We start from the raw sequence: 17,727 nt of genomic DNA on the forward strand, positions 1-17,727 counted from the left end.
CTTGTGTCCAAGAACTATGCCATCCCTAACCATGAAATGGCATTTCTCCCAATTCAAGACCAAGTTGGTCACTTGACATCTTTTCAGAACCAAGGCTAAATTCCCTAGACAAGCGTCAAAATTTGGACCAAAAACAGAGAAGTCGTCCATAAAGATTTCGATGCAAGTCTCTATCAAATCAGAGAAAATAGCAAACATACACCTTTGGAAAGTAGCTGGGGCATTGCAAAGCCCAAATGGCATTCTCTTATAAGCAAACACGCCGTAAGGGCAAGTGAATGCCGTCTTCTCTTGGTCCTCCGTTGCAACACAAATTTGGTTGTACCCGGAATAACCATCAAGAAAACAGTAGTATTGATGCCCAGCCAACTTATCCAGCATTTGATCTATGAAGGGCAAAGGAAAGTGATCCTTTCTAGTTACCGAATTCAGCCTTCGATAGTCAATGCAAACCCTCCACTTCGTCACCTGACGAGTAGGAATCAACTCATTGTTCTCATTGGCAACCACAGTGATGCCTCCTTTCTTGGGAACCACTTGAACGGGACTTACCCATTCACTATCCGAAATTGGATAAATCACACCTACATCAAGCAATTTGATTATCTCTTTCCTCACCACATCCTTCATGGAAGGGTTAAGTCTTCTTTGAGGTTGGACTATAGGTTTGTAATTTTCTTCCAACAAAATTTTATGCATGCATATCGCAGGGCTAATGCCTTTGATATCATCAATAGTCCAACCCAAAGCTGACTTGTGATCCCTCAAAACTCTGAGGAGTTTCTCCTCTTCCAAGGGAGTGAGAGCACTAGTCAAAATAACAGGTTTATTCTCACCTTCCTCAAGATAAGCATACTTGATAGAGGAAGGGAGTGGCTTGAGCTCACTCTTCTCCTCAATTGGAATCTCCTCATCCCTAGTTAACTCTTCTTTCCAAATGCTTTTGGTGGCAAGAGATGAGACAAATTCTAATTGAGATAGAGTAGCATTAACCTCATGGTACAAAGAATCAAGTTCTCTCTCAAGATTTTGGTCCTCTATCTCTAACCCCTCCATGATTGTTGTTTCCAAGGGGTCCTTAATAGATATCCTAACAAACTCTTCACACACGAGCTCATCCACTACTTCACATCGGAAAACTTCCTCATCCGCTCGGTGTTTCAAAGAGTCAAAAATATTGAAGAGGACCTCATCTTCACCTACTTTCAAAGTTAGAGTTCCCTTAGCCACCTTAATCTCAGCCTCACCAGTGGCTAAGAATGGTCTCCCCAGTATGAGAGGAACTTTAGAGTCCTCTTCCATGTCTAAAATGACAAAATCCACTGGGAAGACAAACTTATCCACCTTAACCACAACATCTTCAATGATCCCGTAGGGGTTTTTAAGGACCTATCCGCCATTTGCAAAGAAATCATAGTCGGGGTAACCTCACCTAAGTTCAACCTTTTAAACATACTAAGCGGCATCAAGTTGATACTCGCTCCTAGGTCACACAAAGCTTCTACCACAGTTAACCCCTCTATCTCCACCGGAATAGTAAAGCTCCCGGGATCTCTCCTCTTTTTAGGCAGCTTCCTTTGCAAAATGGCACTACACTCTTCGGTAATCAAGATAGTTTCATCGACCTCACTCAACTTCCTTCTCTTACTGAGGATATCTTTCATGAACTTAGCATAGATTGGCATTTGCTCCAAGGCTTCGGAGAAAGGAATGTTAATGTGAAGCTTCTTAAAAACCTCTAAGAACTTAGAAAATTGTTTATCCAAATTTTTCTTCACCAAAGCCTTGGGAAATGGAATCTTGCGGAGTTCAGGAGTATGGGTACTTACAACTCTAGTCCTAGTGGGCCCTCTAGCTTTTCCCTCCATAACACCCTCATCTCTTTCTACCTCAGCTTCCTCACTTTTCTCTCCCTCAACTTTCTCCTCTGGCCCATGTAACACTCTTCCACTCCTAGTGGAAACAACAGCAGTATTTTCTTGCTCAGTCAAAGTTAAAGGTTCGGAAGAGAACTTACCTTGGTGATTCTCGGACATTTGCTTTGCTAGCTGTCCCAATTGACTCTCCAAGCTCTTGATAGCCATATCATGGCTCTTGTAATTGTTCGATGTATGATCGATGAATCTCTCAATCAGCTCCTCAAGACTCTTCTTGGCAACCGTCTTTACAACAATTTGCGGTTGGACAGGAGGCCCTTGTTCAGAGGTTGGAGCTCTTCCTCCTTGAGTCAATGCTCTGACCTTGCCATCATCATCATTAACAGTACACCGGTTACTATCATGAGATTCACCACAAAATTTGCACTCCAAACTAGTTACTTTTGCTCCAATGGACTTGGCATCCTGAATATGTTTCCGCATTTCCGCAACTTCCTCGGAGAATTGCTTGTTGGAGGCTATGAGCTTGTCATAAGTTTCTGCTTCAAAAGAACTTCTTCGGATTTGGCGTTCATTCTCGGAGTTCATGGCTCTCATCGCCATTTTCTCTATCAAATCATACCCCGCTTGTGGGGGAAGAGCATCGAACTCCCCACTTGAAGCCGCGTCCAAGCCAAACCGTGATGAATATAGTAACCCATCATAGAACTTCGCCACACATTCAGCTTGGGTGAGATTGTGTTGAGAACATTTCCTCAAGAGCTTCTTGAAATGCTCCCAAGCCTCATAAAGATTTTCATCTGAGGATTGTGTGAACGTCATGATGTCATTTTTCAATTTCCTCAAGAGGGACCTTGGGAAGAACCTTGTTGTGAATTTTTCTGCAAGGTCTTCCCAAGTAGTGAGACTCCCTTGAGGTTGTGAGTTCAGCCAATCCTCTGCTGCATCCTTCAAAGAGAAGGGAAATAGGCTCAACCGGATTGCTTCTGCAGAAACATTCACCACCCGATAAGTGTTGCGATTCCGGATGAACTTCTCCATATGAGCATGAGGATCTTCCGTGGAACCTCCACCATATTGGCTTTGGCTCACCATGTTGATGAATGCTGGTCTTAATTCAAAGTTCCCCACTCCTTCGGGAATGACAATACTTCCGGGATAGTCAAAGCTCATGGACCCCGAAGTTAGTTCCCGAAGAGTTCGGTTGGCATTCTCAACTTCTTGTTCACGTAAGCGGAGGGTGATACCCTCTTGGATCCTTGCCTCAATGTGGGCTTGCATCTCCTCCTCTGTCATGCGGCCACCCATGGTGGCGCCTCTCTTGAAAGCAACCTGCGTATGACACTCACAGAGAAAGATTAGTAGCACCAATTCTAGACAAGTTAAAACTTAAAATAAAACCACAAACTAAAAACTTAAACCAAAAACCACAAACAATTCCCCGGCAACGGCGCCAAAAACTTGTTGGTTAATCCGCAAGTGTACGGAATTCACCCGGTTTTAAATTATCGAACCACAGGGAATTGGTGTGGCAATTCAGTTTAAGATTCGAGTTCACGGTTGGAAAGCAAATAAAATTCAGTTTTAAGGGTTGATTGTTCAAGTGATTGAGTGACAAACTTAAGAAATGTAAGTGTGTGATAACAATGGTGATCTTGCCTTGGGTTCTTGCTTAACTAAATCAGTTTTAAATTAACCTATTCTTCCCACAAAAATTCTGAGTCTCTCCTTGATGTTATAGCCTATGTAATCATCTATCAATGCCTTGTATAGACAATCCTCTAAAGTCAAAAGATAGGTTCAATTCCTTGACAACCTAAACATTTGCTAAAGGCACTAAGCATGCAATTCAGGCCAACAAACCCCAACCCCTACTCTATTCCTAGTAGCAAGCATAGAAGAGGTAATCCCATATCATGTCCCTAATCTATAACAAATTTCCATTATATTACAGAAAAGCATAAAGCTAGCTCATGATCTAACTTGAAACATAAAGCATAGATATGGAATTCAAGGGTTTACTCAGAGGATTCATGTGAAGAAAAAGGAGATAAGATTAAAACATCAAGAGTCTTACAAGGAACCCAAAGCAAAAAGGTGTTTTAGCCAAGCATGGCTATGAAATTCCATGCTAGAAGATAAAGATAAAACCTGGAACATGAGACTTAAGGAGGGCTCCCAAAGCTTCAGAACCCCAGCTCTCTCTTCTAACTTATGTAAAAATTGATAAAAATGACAAAAGGTACAAAAGAAATGGCAAAAAGCCTATTTAAAGGCTAACAGGTCGAGACTGGGCGCTCAGGCGCCAATTCAGAGCGCCTGAGCGCCAATTGCTCTTAGAAAACATGCTCTCTGGACTAATTGGCGCCTAGGCGCCCATCCCCCAGCGCCTAGGCGCTCAAGCTCGCTTGAAAATGACTTTTTGGCTTCTGAAACTCCTCTTTTCAATCCTCTTTATGTTCTTCATCAATTCCATGCTTCTTGGCCTTCTTTCTTCTTCAGTTTCTACACTCCAAACCTAACCAACAAGACAAGGAAGATTCTAGAAGCTCCAAGAGCTCATTAGCACAAGAAGTCCTTCACTTAACACAACAAAACCATGCAAGTCCTAAACTTTACCTAAAATGCAAGAAAACTCCCTATAAAACTACTAAATTACCAAAACAAAATAAAGACTAAAGAAAAGATAAAAATGCATGAGAATGCATGAAACACTACATGAGACTCAACAAAAAGACTCAAAACCTCCAAAGAAATGACCCTAAAAACACTACTAAATCCGGGTCATCAACAGACCACAGAGTTGCTTCAGGCCGGGATCATTCGGGAAGTCAAGGTCACTACTTGGCTCTCCAACGTGGTCCTGGTCAAGAAAGCAAACGGAAAGTGGCGCATGTGCGTCGACTACACCGACCTCAACAAGGCATGCCCTAAGGACCCTTTCCCTTTACCGAGCATTGATGCACTTGTGGACAACTCCTCCGGGTACGAATACCTCTCTCTCATGGATGCTTACTCAGGCTACAACCAAATCCCTATGCATAGGAGTGACGAGGATAAAACTGCTTTCATCACCGATCGGGGCACTTACTGCTACACTATGCTACCCTTCGGCCTCAAGAACGCAGTGGCAACCTACCAAAGGATGATGACCCGGATCTTCGGAGACTTGATGGGAAAATCGGTCGAAGTTTATATAGATGACATAATAGTCAAGACCCCGAAGGGAGGAGATCACGCAGCAGACCTTGCAGTCGTCTTCGAGCAGTTAAGGAAACACAACATGCGCCTCAACCCCGACAAATGTACTTTTGGTGTTCGGAGCGGGAAGTTTCTTGGATACATGCTGACCAACCGCGGAATCGAGCTGAACCCTGACAAATGTCAAGCGATCATGAATATGAAGAGCCCACGCACCGTCAAAGAAGTCCAACAGCTTGCGGGTCGCATGGCCGCGATCGACCGCTTTTTGCCAAAGGCCGCTCTCCGCGTACTACCTCTGTACACACTTCTAAAGAAGGGAGAAACCTTTGAGTGGTCGGAAGAAGCCGACGCCGCGTTCACCCAGCTGAAGGAAATCCTTTCATCCCCTCCTATTCTGACCAGCCCTAAACCAGGGGAGACTCTGTACCTCTACTTGGCAGTACGGGAAAATGCAGTAAGTTCCGTTCTGATCAGGGAAGAGGGGGGAGTACAACTACCTGTCTATTTTGTCAGCCGTTCTTTGAAGGGGGAGGAGCTCAGGTATAAGATGCTAGAGAAAGTGGCGCTGACCTTACTGACCACTGCTCGGCGGTTGCGGAGGTATTTTCAGGCTCATCGCATCGTTGTGCGTACCGACCAGCCGGTCCGACAGGTCCTCCACAAGCCCGACCTGGCCGGCCGGATGGTTAGCTGGTCAATCGAGCTCTCCGAGCATGACATCCACTACGAACCCAGAAGAGCCATTAAAGCACAAGTCCTTGCAGATTTCTTAGTCGAGCTCACAAATGAAGAAGAGCCCCCCGCAGAGACTACATGGGTGGTCAACGTGGACGGCTCGAGTAACAAGGAAGGGGGAGGGGCTGGAATCGTCTTACAAAGCAGCACCGGGATGGTGGTCGAGCAGTCCCTTCGCTTCAACTTCCCCACTACAAACAACCAGGCCGAGTATGAGGCCTGCATCGCGGGACTGGTCACGACCAAAGATCTGGGAGCAAAGGAGATCCTTGTCTACTGCGACTCACTATTGGTCGTCTCGCAAGCAAATGGAGAAGCTCAAGCTAAGGACCTCATCCTGGAACAGTACCTGGCCCATTTGAAGCAACTGGCTTCGACCTTCGCCAAAGTGGAATTCCGCCACGTTCCCCGAGCCCAGAATGATCGCGCTGACACTCTGGCCAAATTAGCCAGCACCGGGAAACCTGGCCTGAATGGAACGGTTATTCAAGGAACCCTAGCTCTCCCTTATGTCGCTGACCCCAATCGTCCGATGGGACAAGCCATGATGCCAGTCAGCATGGAGGAAGACTGGAGGACCCCAATCCTCAAGTACCTCAGATCTGGATGGTTACCAGACGATAAGGCCGAAGCCAAAAAGTTGGTGAGGTGCGCCTCCTGGTACACCATAGTTAACGATGACCTCTTCAAGCGGGGATTCTCCACCCCCCTTCTCAAGTGCTTGCCCAAGGACAGAGCGGCTTATGTCTTAGCAGAAATCCACGAAGGAAGTTGCGGCCACCATCCAGATGGACGCTCCCTTGCCTGAAAAGTACTCCGAGCAGGTTACTACTGACCCACACTGGAGAAAGATGCTGCGGATCATGTCAAGCAGTGTGACCCGTGCCAGAGGCACGCTGACCTGCACAACGCTCCCCCTGCACGTCTTTCGTCTCTGGTCAGTCCTTGGCATTTCCACCAGTGGGGCATGGATCTATTGGGCCCGTTCGACACAGCCCCCGGTCAGCTCAAATACTTGATTGTAGCCGTGGATTACTACACCAAGTGGATTGAGGCCGAACCTCTGGCAACGATCACGTCAGCCCGAGTACAACGTTTCTTCTACAAGAACGTCATCAGTAGGTTCGGAGTTCCCGGGGTCCTGGTCACAGACAATGGGACCCAGTTTACCTCTAAAGGGTTCAGGGATCTCTTGGACGGCCTGCACATCAAGCAACGGTTCACCTCCCTCGAGCACCCCCAGACAAACGGGCAGGCAGAGTCAGCCAACAGGGTCATCCTCCGAGGCCTCCGGAAAAGATTGGGGAAGGCCAAAGGCGACTGGGCCGAGCAACTCGACCACGTCCTGTGGGCATACTGCACTACTCCGCACTCGACTACGGGGGAGAGCCTGTACCGCCTCACCTTTGGCACAGAAGCAGTGATCCCGGCCGAAATAGGGGAACCAAGCGCTTGAACGGCTGGATTCGATCCCGACCAGAACGACCAGCTCATAGAGGAGGATCTTGACCTCCTGGCTGAAAGAAGAGCGGTCGCCAACTGCAGAGAGCTGATAGCAAAGCAGCATGCTGCTGTTCGCTACAACAAGAAAGTAGTTCTCCGCTCCTTTACCCCGGGGTACTTGGTTCTTCGGAATGCCAGCGTCGGAGCACGCTCGACCGAGCGCGGAAAGCTAGCCGCCAACTGGGAAGGCCCTTATAGGGTGACCGAAGCAACCGGCACGGGAGCATACAAGCTGGAGACTCTAGCAGGAAAAAAGATCCCACGTACCTGGAATGCAACCAACCTGAGGAGATACTACAGCTAGGGCACTACCGACCCAACACCCACTATCTGTCTTTACGCTTTCTTTTAACTTAGTCTTTTTTAATCAAGTGTACACTCCCATCCTGTCCGAATTTGTACGCGACTAGGACCGCGAACTCTTAAAGCGCAGAAATGAAGTAGTTTGTTATTTTGAATTTGAGTTATTTGGACCGACAAGACACGCGATCGTACCGACAAGCGACTAAGGAATTAAAGACCCACCGGGCACAAAATAATTAAAGACCCTCCGGGCATTAAGACCCACAGGGCACCAAGACCCGCCGGGCACAAAATAATTAAAGACCCTCCGGGCATTAAGACCCACAGGGCACCAAGACCCACCGGGCACAAAATAATTAAAAGACCCATAGGGCACCAAGACCCGCCGGGCACGCGATAATTAAGGCCAGCCCGGGCAAACCAAGTAAAGAAATAAGAACGCAACACTGAATTCAAAATAGCAGGCGAACGAGTTCTTACAAGCACAGGGCGAAAAATAAAAACAACGAGTCTTTACAAACACGAAACGAAAATTAAAAAACAGCAAGTTTATACAGACACGGGGCAGACACTAAAACATGGTCAAACTACGATTAAGAGCAGAAACTTCAAGGGGCTGGCTCGACCGGGAAAGTTGGAGTAAACTGCTTCTGATCGTCCAGCGTGCCGATTTTTCCGTCCAACACAACCTTCCTATAATGAAGAGGACCCACGTCCAAACCCGGATGGACCACCTCAAGCTGGGCCAAAGCATTGTCAAAGGAAGCCTTGTGTATCTCCTTCAGATTCAACCTCATCTTCTTTCTCTCTACCCCCAGATCGGCAACCTTCTTCTTAAGCTCAGCTTCCCTTGCCTTCAGGGCCTCCATCTCCTTGAGTTCTTCCTCACGAGCAGCCTTCTCGTCTTTCAGGGCTTGCTCAGCTTTCTCCGCCCAGTTGCGCAAATAGTCATTGTCCTTCTCGCTCATCTCCAGCTTGGTCGCAAACTGCCTGGCCTTGGCCGTCACCTCGTGCACTTCCCCTTGCAGTTTCACCTTAGCAGCGGTTAGCTCTTCAACCGCCTTCTTGGAATCGGCCATCTCTTTCTCCGCCTTAGCGGACTTGCGTTCGGCTTCACTCGCCTGCTCTTTGGCCTCTTCCACGTCGAGCACTACCCCCTGCTGCACATGACGGATAACGGAGGCAGCCTGAAGTGTTGCTTTCAGAGCATAGTTCAAGAGGCTGAAAGGTTCCTTTCGACCCAAGAACGACTGGTCGAGCTCATTGTACACCAAAGCATCGACCTAGTCGTAATGCTCCTCCGTGTCCACCGCCTCGCGACTCCACACGGAAATTAAGCTCGGCTGACGAACTTGAGCGATCGGGGTCACTCGTTCAGGAGAGCGAATCTCTCCGCCCGAGGAGCGGCGCTTTCTCTTAACCGGGCGCTCTGAGCGACCCTCGTTCCCCTCAAGGGAACCCTCCGGCTGACGTTCGGGACTCACCCGACCACCCTGGGGCCCCGATCCTGGATCAATTGTTTCTTCTTCATGGGTCGAGGCACCCTGACCGCCCCCAACGGAGTCGGTCCCGGTTGCCGGTTGCCCTTGGTCGCCAAGTCCACCTCCCTCGTCTCGAGAGACCTCGCCCTGTTCCCCCTCGCTATCGGTCTCTACCTCGTCGACTGGCACTTGTAGGGCGGCGACCAAAGCAGCGTTAATCTCCATCTTAGCACCTGCGTAGAAGTAACAAGAAGAAAGTTAGTCCAGCAAAGGGGCACGAATTACCTTAGACAAAATGATAACGACACCTTACCTCTCGCGCGCAACAGGCACGCGTTCTTCTGAACACTGAAAGTGCAAAGCTCGTAACTACGCAGCAGCCGGGTGCAAAACTCATTGGGTGGGTTACCCCTCACTTCCTTCTGTATTGCGGCCACCAGGAGGTTCTTGAATGCCAAGTCTACCTCCGACAAGGCCCCGGCCGGAAAACCAAAAGCTCTCAACTTCACGTCATAGTGCTTGGCATTCCAAGTCAACGGGAACCGGGGACGGCTAGCCCCGCTCGGCGCCCTCTCAAACCACCAGTAAGGAGGCGGGGTGGTAGGCGCCACCCGAAAGAGTTGATCTTTGAAGTCCCGGTAAGACTCGGCGAACGGGTGGAAAATCTGGAGATCCTTTCCCGATCTCAGGGTTACGATTCCATACCCACCGTGTCCTTGAGTATGGGCCACTTCGAACAGATGAAAAAATAGGGGGATCGACGGTTTCCGGCCGAACAGGACGCAGGCGACCTCGTAAGCACGCACGAAGCCCCAAGCGCCTGGGTGGAGCTGCGATGGCGCGACCGCCATATGACGAAGGACATCGCACTGGAAATCCGTGAACGGCATCCTCACCTTCACTTTCTTCATGGTGTAAATATGCATGTACACCCCGAACGGCGGAGTATGGGGCAACCGATCCAACTTGCCCGACGAGTACGCCATGTGGCCGGAACCGACCTGAGTCTGCGACATGAAACGCTGACTCCAGAAGTAACCCTCGTCCTCGTTGGCGTACTCCGACTGGAGACCAAGGATGGTGCAGCACCATTTGTCATACGCGGCGTCATCACCCTCCAGATGAGGGAATTTATCCCGATCGATCCTCTTACTCTTGGGCGCCTCTGCCCGGGGCCTAGAGGCTAAGGCCCCCCTCGGGGCCTCATCTACAGCCTTACCCTTCTTTCCCTTAGTAGGCCTCACCATGACGACACCTGCACAAGGGAGAACGCCGTATCAACACCTGACTTGTTTGGATCGGCTCAAATAAGGACCCACCCGGAGTCCATCTTTGCCCTAGGCAGGGTAGCACAACCGTGCGGCGACCAAGACTCTCGGAAAAGACTCTTCCCCGCCGCAAATGGGGGCCACAAGGGGAGGAGAAACTCTCCCAGGGCTCCCGGGGCAAGCCACCCGTTATACTTAAAGAAAAAAAAATAATAAGAAACTTAAAAGGAGAAGCAAGAGAGACGAGGACTTACGAGGAAAAACTAAAGGATCTTTCGGACGACCACCGCACGAAAAGGACGACCACCGTGAAACGCCGGCATCTGACGGAAGAAATGGGGAGAGCTCTCTGAGGATTCAGGTTTGCAAAAGTGCAAATGAATCCTCCTCTTCCTCTTTCATAGAAAACTAGGGGAGAAGACGCGACGTTCCATCAACCCTGGTTTCCCTAATCATGACGCTTGGGGAAACCCAAGGGAACCGTCGAATCAGCCCCTGCCACGTCAGAATGGAGGCAGCGACGACGAAACGACGCATGCTTCCAAAAGCACGTGGGAGATTGGTCACGAAACGACGCGACTCGCCCGGAAACGACACGTACCCCCTCAAGAACCAGGTGCATTAAATGCCCTGGGTCCCAGAGTCTCACACCGTTCCCTATTCCCACGTCTTTTTAGCTTTCGAATTCGAACGGCGGAACAGTGACCCGCCGGAGTGACCTACTCGGTGATGAACCCGGTCGCTCGGACACCGTGCGCGCCGTGGTCGGCGATCGTCTCTGGTCGGCCGTAACCGAAGGTACAACCTCGGAAAGATAAGCCTTGAATACCGGCCACCGCATTTAATGCCCTCTTCGGTTCCCTAAAGAAACTCCTGGGAAAAGATTAATGGGCGTTACCTCCCAGGAACGTTTTGGGTATAAATAACAACAGGTCCCCCTTGCATACCACACACTACCCTCAAACGAAGATGACCCCCATAGAGACTCACCTAAAGGCACTCAGGGCTGAGGCCCTGGACTGCGACCTGTACTACTCTTTCCAGACACAGGCCACCACCTCCGATAGGATTAGATCCCTAATCAGTAGACTTCTGGCCGAGGGACCCGATCCCCAACTGAGAGCAGGGCTGCTGACCCTCTTGGAACTGGTAGAAGAGATGTGGGGGCTACACCGGCGCCGCTCGGAGATTAGCATGCTAATTTGGGGGCTGGAGGTGTCCGCCGCCGAGCATAAAGGAGAAGAGGAGGGAGCGGCTGAGGAGATCAAAGCCGAGCTGGTCCCCCTCCTAGCCGCGAGGAGGAATCTCGACAGAGACCTAAGAGCCGCTCACCTCCGCTACAACGCTATGCGAGTAACCCCCCTTCTAAGAGTACCAAATGTAACGGCCTAACGACCCCCCACACTTAATGAATAACGAGTAAAGACTTAAATCTCTGATCCTTAGGTTACTATTCTGAGAACTTCCATAACGCCACGAGCATAAGGCATATTAACCCTTGCCCCGCTAGAACAGCAGACTAGGGCTAGGGGGCTACTGTTCCGGGAACCCTGGCCTAAGACGGACAGGGCACCCGGGGCGACCGTGGACCCCACCGAACGTCCCTGCCGAGGGACGATCTAAGGAACCTGGGAGCACCCTACCTATGGGACCTACCGCCTAAGGTAAAGACAAGATCTAGGGCCCACTTAGCAGGGGTTGACCTAGGCCAACCACTCTAGGGAGTAGGTTGGCTGGTGCAGATCCGTAGTGGCTCCCAAGCCGTTGGATCACTGTTCCACTGCAGCTACCGCAGGTAATCCAACGGCGGGCTTCACCCTACGTACGAGCCATGCATGACGTTGCATGGCTCCAACCCTAATCTCACCTCCACTATATAAGAGGAGCACCTCTTCCATTGAAAAGGTAACGTATTCTCACCATTCTCACCATACTCACTACTTCCCTTACTGACTTAAGCATCGAAGTGTCTTGCAGGAGCCCCTCCCGGGACCTTACCAGCTCAGGAGTCCTTCCACACGTCCAGATCCTCCCTCACCTACCCCTCGTCAACAGGTAGCTTGGTCACTCCCTGATCAAAAATATTTTCAGACTAGGAAAAATAATAGTAAAACTGTGAACAGTAAATTAGCTGTTGTAGCAAACTCGAAACTGTTTAGTAGCAGTGTTATTAAACTCGACCCGGTGATCGACTCGATTAGGGCATTGGGTCAATGGGTAACTGGTCTGACATCATCAAACAACAAATAAGATTAAAACAGAATTCAACAAATAAGATCTTGTTACATCATAAACTAACAAATGATATATCCACATGAAACAACTTTTATATAATCCAGTTTTCAGTTCAGGCTAACTAAAAAGATTATCAATTTGTCAATTTTTTACAACACCAAAACTTGATTTTCATATTCTTTAATTTGTCCTCAAAAAAGGACAAGAAGACTTTACAAATGAATTATATACATAACTGATTGACTCATTCTATATTAAAAAATTCTAAGAATTAATAATACTAATTAACATTAATTAATAACGTCATAAAAAAATCACACAAATAATTTATTTAATTTATTATTAAATATAATATATATAAGTAATTATTATAATTGTTGGGCCGTGGTTTTAGTTATTTTGTGTAATAACTAATAACACTAATGTTTTAGGCTACTTGTCAAAGAATTTTATAGTTTTTTTTTGTTACATCGGAAAATTGACAGAAAAACAAACGACTAAGGAACACCTAAACGATCCTCCATGATGAGGATCTCCAGCTCCCCTGGGGGATTGATCAACACGTTGAGCGGTGAACTTGGAGAGGAAACTCCCTTCCTAGCTAGCCAATCCGCTGGACGATTGTAATCTCTATCAATACGAGCAAGCGAAATGTCCCAGTTACGACTCAGGAGGCCTGAGATTTCCTCCAGAATAGAGAGGAAGTGCCTACTCTCCTCATCTCTCAAAGACTGAAGAAGCTCTGCACAATCAACGTTGCAAATTGCTCGACGGAATCCACGGTCCCAGATCAACAACAACCCTAGCTTCAGCGCATAAGCCTCTGACATCAGCGTGTTTCCCTGCTCCTGAAATGCATGGAATCCAAAAACCCACTTGCCCTGATCATCACGCACAATCCCTCCAGCACCCATGCTTCCGTCATCAGGCCTGAAACTGCCGTCGACACACAGGTTCACCGCGCCCGCTGGTGGCTTCAACCAACGGCTTGCCATCCACACTCCGTCCTCTACCTCCATCGCAGGGGCCCTGAACTGAACCATCTCATCATGGTCATGGCAAAGTCTCCTCCAAGCTTCATGGATCTCCCAATGTTGAGATTCAAAGATCATATTGTTCCTCCACTTCCATATCCCCCACAAGCAAGCTACAAATTTAACCCCATTGATTCCCTGTGCTTGCCGCTGAACCCAAGCACCACAATTTGCTACCAAGAAACCCGGCCACCTCAAAGCTCCAACCCTCATCCAAATTTCCCTGGAATGGGGACAATCTCTAAGACAGTGCAAGATATCCTCTACCGCTCCAGAACACCGAACACAATTGGGGGAATCTGCCATGTTACATTGGAAACGATACTGATTAACTTGAATTGATTTCTGTAGTACAAGCCAAACAAACATCCGCACCTTCTCGGGGATTTTCAAACGCCACAGCCATGAATAACTCGATGTCACAACCGGCGCTTGGTGCATGGAAAGCAGCCAATCATAAGCGTTTTTTACTGAGTAGCAGCCTCTGTCATCGTGCCCCCAAATCCAGGTATAAGTTCTGTCTGGGAAAAGCTTGGGTGACACCGATTGGAGTTTGTGAATCCATTCCTCAGGAATTTCCGTATAGGCTTTCCTGAGGTCCCAACTCTCTGCCGTGATCATGTCTGCCAGTGAAAGGTTCATGTCATGGATATCCACGTACGGAATTGCATCCGCTAACTTTCCACCACCACTCCAATCTGCATACCAAAAGGACGTTGCTCCGTTCCCGAGACGATATTTGAAGCCACTTTTAAGATCATCACGGGCTTTTAATAAACCCTTCCAAACAGGCGAATCTGATTGTTTCGCTTCTACCTGCAAAACAGAATTATTAGCCAAATACTTGTGAGTCAAGGCCTGTACCCAAAGCTTATCCGGTTTGTGAAGAACACTCCAAACAGCTTTGCCAAGCATCGCTGTATTGGCTAGCCTCATATCACGAACCGCTAGGCCTCCAAAATCCTTGGGCTTAATAATTTTCTCCCATCCCACCAGATGCCAAGCTCTCGATCCACCACCATTGCTCCAAATAAACGATCTTGTGATTTTGTTGATGCGGTTGGTAACACTGGATGGAAGTTTAAAAACCTGCATGGAATAAATTGGGATTGATGAAATTACTGCCTTGGCTAAGCACACTCGACCAGCCAAGTTCAGCATGCTCCTCCGCCAGGTTCCTAATTTCTTTTGGATATTATCCAAGAGAAAATCAAAGTCTCTACTCCTAGGGTTTCCTCCCTTAAGAGGAAACCCCAAGTACTTGCCCAAGTTCCCCACAAACGGAATAGGAGCAATGGCTGCAATTTCAGATTTCACCTCCGACGACACCCCCTTTGAAGTAATCGCTTTGGATTTACTCATGTTAATTTTGAGCCCTGAGTTATCACAAAAGGCCTTCATGACAGAAGCGAGCAAGTCCACTTGGTTTGTTGTTGCCTGACAGAAGAGCAGCACATCATCTGCAAAGAAAAGATGGGAGATAGGAGGTCCCTCTCTAGAAAGCTTAATGGGTTTCCAAGAACCATCATCCACCAAGCTTTGTATCATAACAGAAAGGCGCTCCATACAAAGCACAAATAAGTAAGGCGATAGTGGGTCCCCTTGTCTCAGACCTCGACCTGGTTTAAACTTTGGAAGTCGGGAGCCATTCCAAAGAATAGAAATTTGGGAAGAGGTGACACAATGCATGATAAGGGAAACCATCTCCACTGGGAAACTATAAAGCTCTAAAGTTTCCTTCAAGAACGACCAGGAGATACTATCATAAGCCTTCTCCAAGTCTATTTTGAATGCAACAGAACCCTTCTTTGCCGTAGATTTAGACATAAAGTGGATAATCTCTTGAGCAAGCAAGGCATTGTCCATTGTGCCTCTCCCCGGAATGAAGCTATTTTGCATAGGCCCAATCAAAGAGTGGAGAAAAGGTCTCAACCTGTTAACTAGCACCTTGGTGATCATTTTGTATGTAACATTACAAAGACTAATTGGACGCAGCTCCTTGACTGTTGATGGATGATCAACCTTAGGGATAAGAACCACCAGGATTTCCATGATATCCTCTGGAGCCACTCCCTCCTGAAAAGCATTTTTCACTAGCTTCCACAGGGCATCACCCACATGGCTCCAATACTTCTTATAAAAGAGAGGTTGGAAACCATCTGGACCTGGAGCAGAGTAAGATTTCATGGCCATGAGCGCCTCCTTCACTTCTGCCTTCGAGACAGGTGAAACTAGAGAAGCTCTAGCTCCAACCGATAAGCCCGGGAAATGACTATGAGAGAACGTCGGAGTAAAAGGGGGCAAGGTCGCGGCAAACAAGGTGGTGAAGAACCCTTGAACCTCCTGTTTTAGAATATCAACATCCGAGCACCATTCTCCATCCTCCAGCTTCAACTGATGGATATAGTTGCGCTTCCTCCGAATGATTGTTTGAGTGTGAAAGTAGGCAGTATTTCTATCTCCCAACCTTACTCTATTTTCTCTAGACTTCTGATACCACAACAGTTCTTCTTGTTTGAGAATATTCCTGTAGTCACGCTGCAATTCAGCTTCAAACAACACCATATCATAAGTGACCCTCCAGTCGAGTTCCCTCTGAACTCCTCTGAGACGACCCTCTAAGTGCCTTTTCCTCCTGAAGATGTCTCCAAAGACCTCCTTGTTGAAAGCTAAGGATGCGTCCCTCACTCTTCCAAGCTTGGTTTGGATATTCTCCTCGCCTTGCCTCCAAGAGTTTTCCACCACAGCTTCAAATTGCTCATGCTCGACCCAGGCCGCAAGAAAGCGGAAGGGGCGGTCTTGCAAGTTCAAATTGGAAACACCACAATGGAGAAGGAGAGGACAATGATCCGAATGAACCCTGTTAAGGACCTCCACAAATGCATCTGGGAAAGCCAATCGCCACTCCACATCACCCATTGCTCTATCCAATCTTTTGGACAGGATAAGTCTATTGTTCACTTTTCTGAACCAAGTGAATTTACGCGCCACCGAACCCAAATCCACCAGGTTGCAGTTGTCCAGCACAGCAGAAAAGGTATCAGCCCGGTTTGGGAGAAAATCCCCTCCCCGAACCTCCGATGGCAAAAGAATTTCATTGAAGTCCCACAGGAGAAGCCAAGGAAGACGAGTAGTACCCCGAAGCTGGACCATATGCTCCCACAACACTTCTCTTTGGACAGGGATTGGAGAAGCATACACTGCACTGCATAACCAAGAGAAGTTTGCTTTCCAAACCTCAAAGGTCACCACTTGTTGTTGGGAGTCCACAACTCTGAAATTGACACTGGTGCCTTTGTGAGCTAGCACCCAAATTCCCCCACTAAAGCCTTTGGCTTCCTCAATGACAATAGGAGAAAAGTCAAGAGAATCCCAAAACCTTTTAGCTCTGGAAAACAAGCATTTAGTTTCCAACAGGATCACCACATCAGGCCTCTTGCCACGGATAAAATCTTTAATAGCAAGTTTCCCATGCTCATGGAGAGCACCTCTAATATTCCAAGACAAAATTTTAAAATCAGTAAAACCAATCATTAAAATTATAATTGGAGAAAAGGAGTGGTCTCCCTTGACCCACAGCTCAAACATCTCCCGGGTCATTGACAACATTGGAGGAATGCTCCTGTAACCCCTGGGATCCACCTGATTGAACAACCAGTGAGAGATCATGGTTAGCCACGTCACACATGACCATTGCATCAGTAGCAATTTCCGGTTTCTCAGTTATTCTCAATGGGCCCTGCTTGTCATTAATTCCAACTACAATTGCCCCACGATCAATTTCATCGCCACGCAATCTACGCTTCTTGTTGGTCGTTGCCGTGGGCGTTGAAATAATTGGTCCACTAACGGTTTTGAATTCAAAACCGATAGCCTTGGGAACCATAACTGATTTCTTCTTGATTCCCTCCCTTGATTTTGGGCCCCCATGATTAGCAATCATTTCCTCATGATTATCATCTTTATTTCCACGTTGATTCTTCTTTGGAGCCTTAGCCTTTATTGCCCCATCATTACTCGTTGGTTTTCCGTTATTCTCCTTAATACCGGGAATATTCCCTCCTGCCACCTTGGGATTCTGCTGAGT

At 47.9% G+C, this 17,727-nt stretch overlaps 1 protein-coding gene and 1 non-coding gene across 2 annotated transcripts; one reads left to right on the forward strand and one right to left on the reverse strand.

The window, feature by feature from the left end:
- The first annotated feature begins 2,610 nt into the window (after positions 1-2,610).
- On the forward strand, positions 2,611-2,717 carry LOC130716375 (small nucleolar RNA R71). The gene has a single exon (XR_009011992.1). It is a non-coding gene; the product is annotated as a small nucleolar RNA R71 (small nucleolar RNA).
- Positions 2,718-13,103: 10,386 nt separating this feature from the next.
- On the reverse strand, positions 13,104-17,174 carry LOC130712310 (uncharacterized). Its single transcript, XM_057562150.1, has one exon. It carries the CDS (start codon positions 17,172-17,174, stop codon positions 13,104-13,106), a length of 4,071 nt encoding a protein of 1,356 aa, XP_057418133.1.
- Positions 17,175-17,727: the final 553 nt, after the last annotated feature.

This window comes from Lotus japonicus, chromosome 4, assembly GCF_012489685.1.
Source record: "Lotus japonicus ecotype B-129 chromosome 4, LjGifu_v1.2".
Lineage (NCBI taxonomy): Eukaryota > Viridiplantae > Streptophyta > Magnoliopsida > Fabales > Fabaceae > Lotus > Lotus japonicus.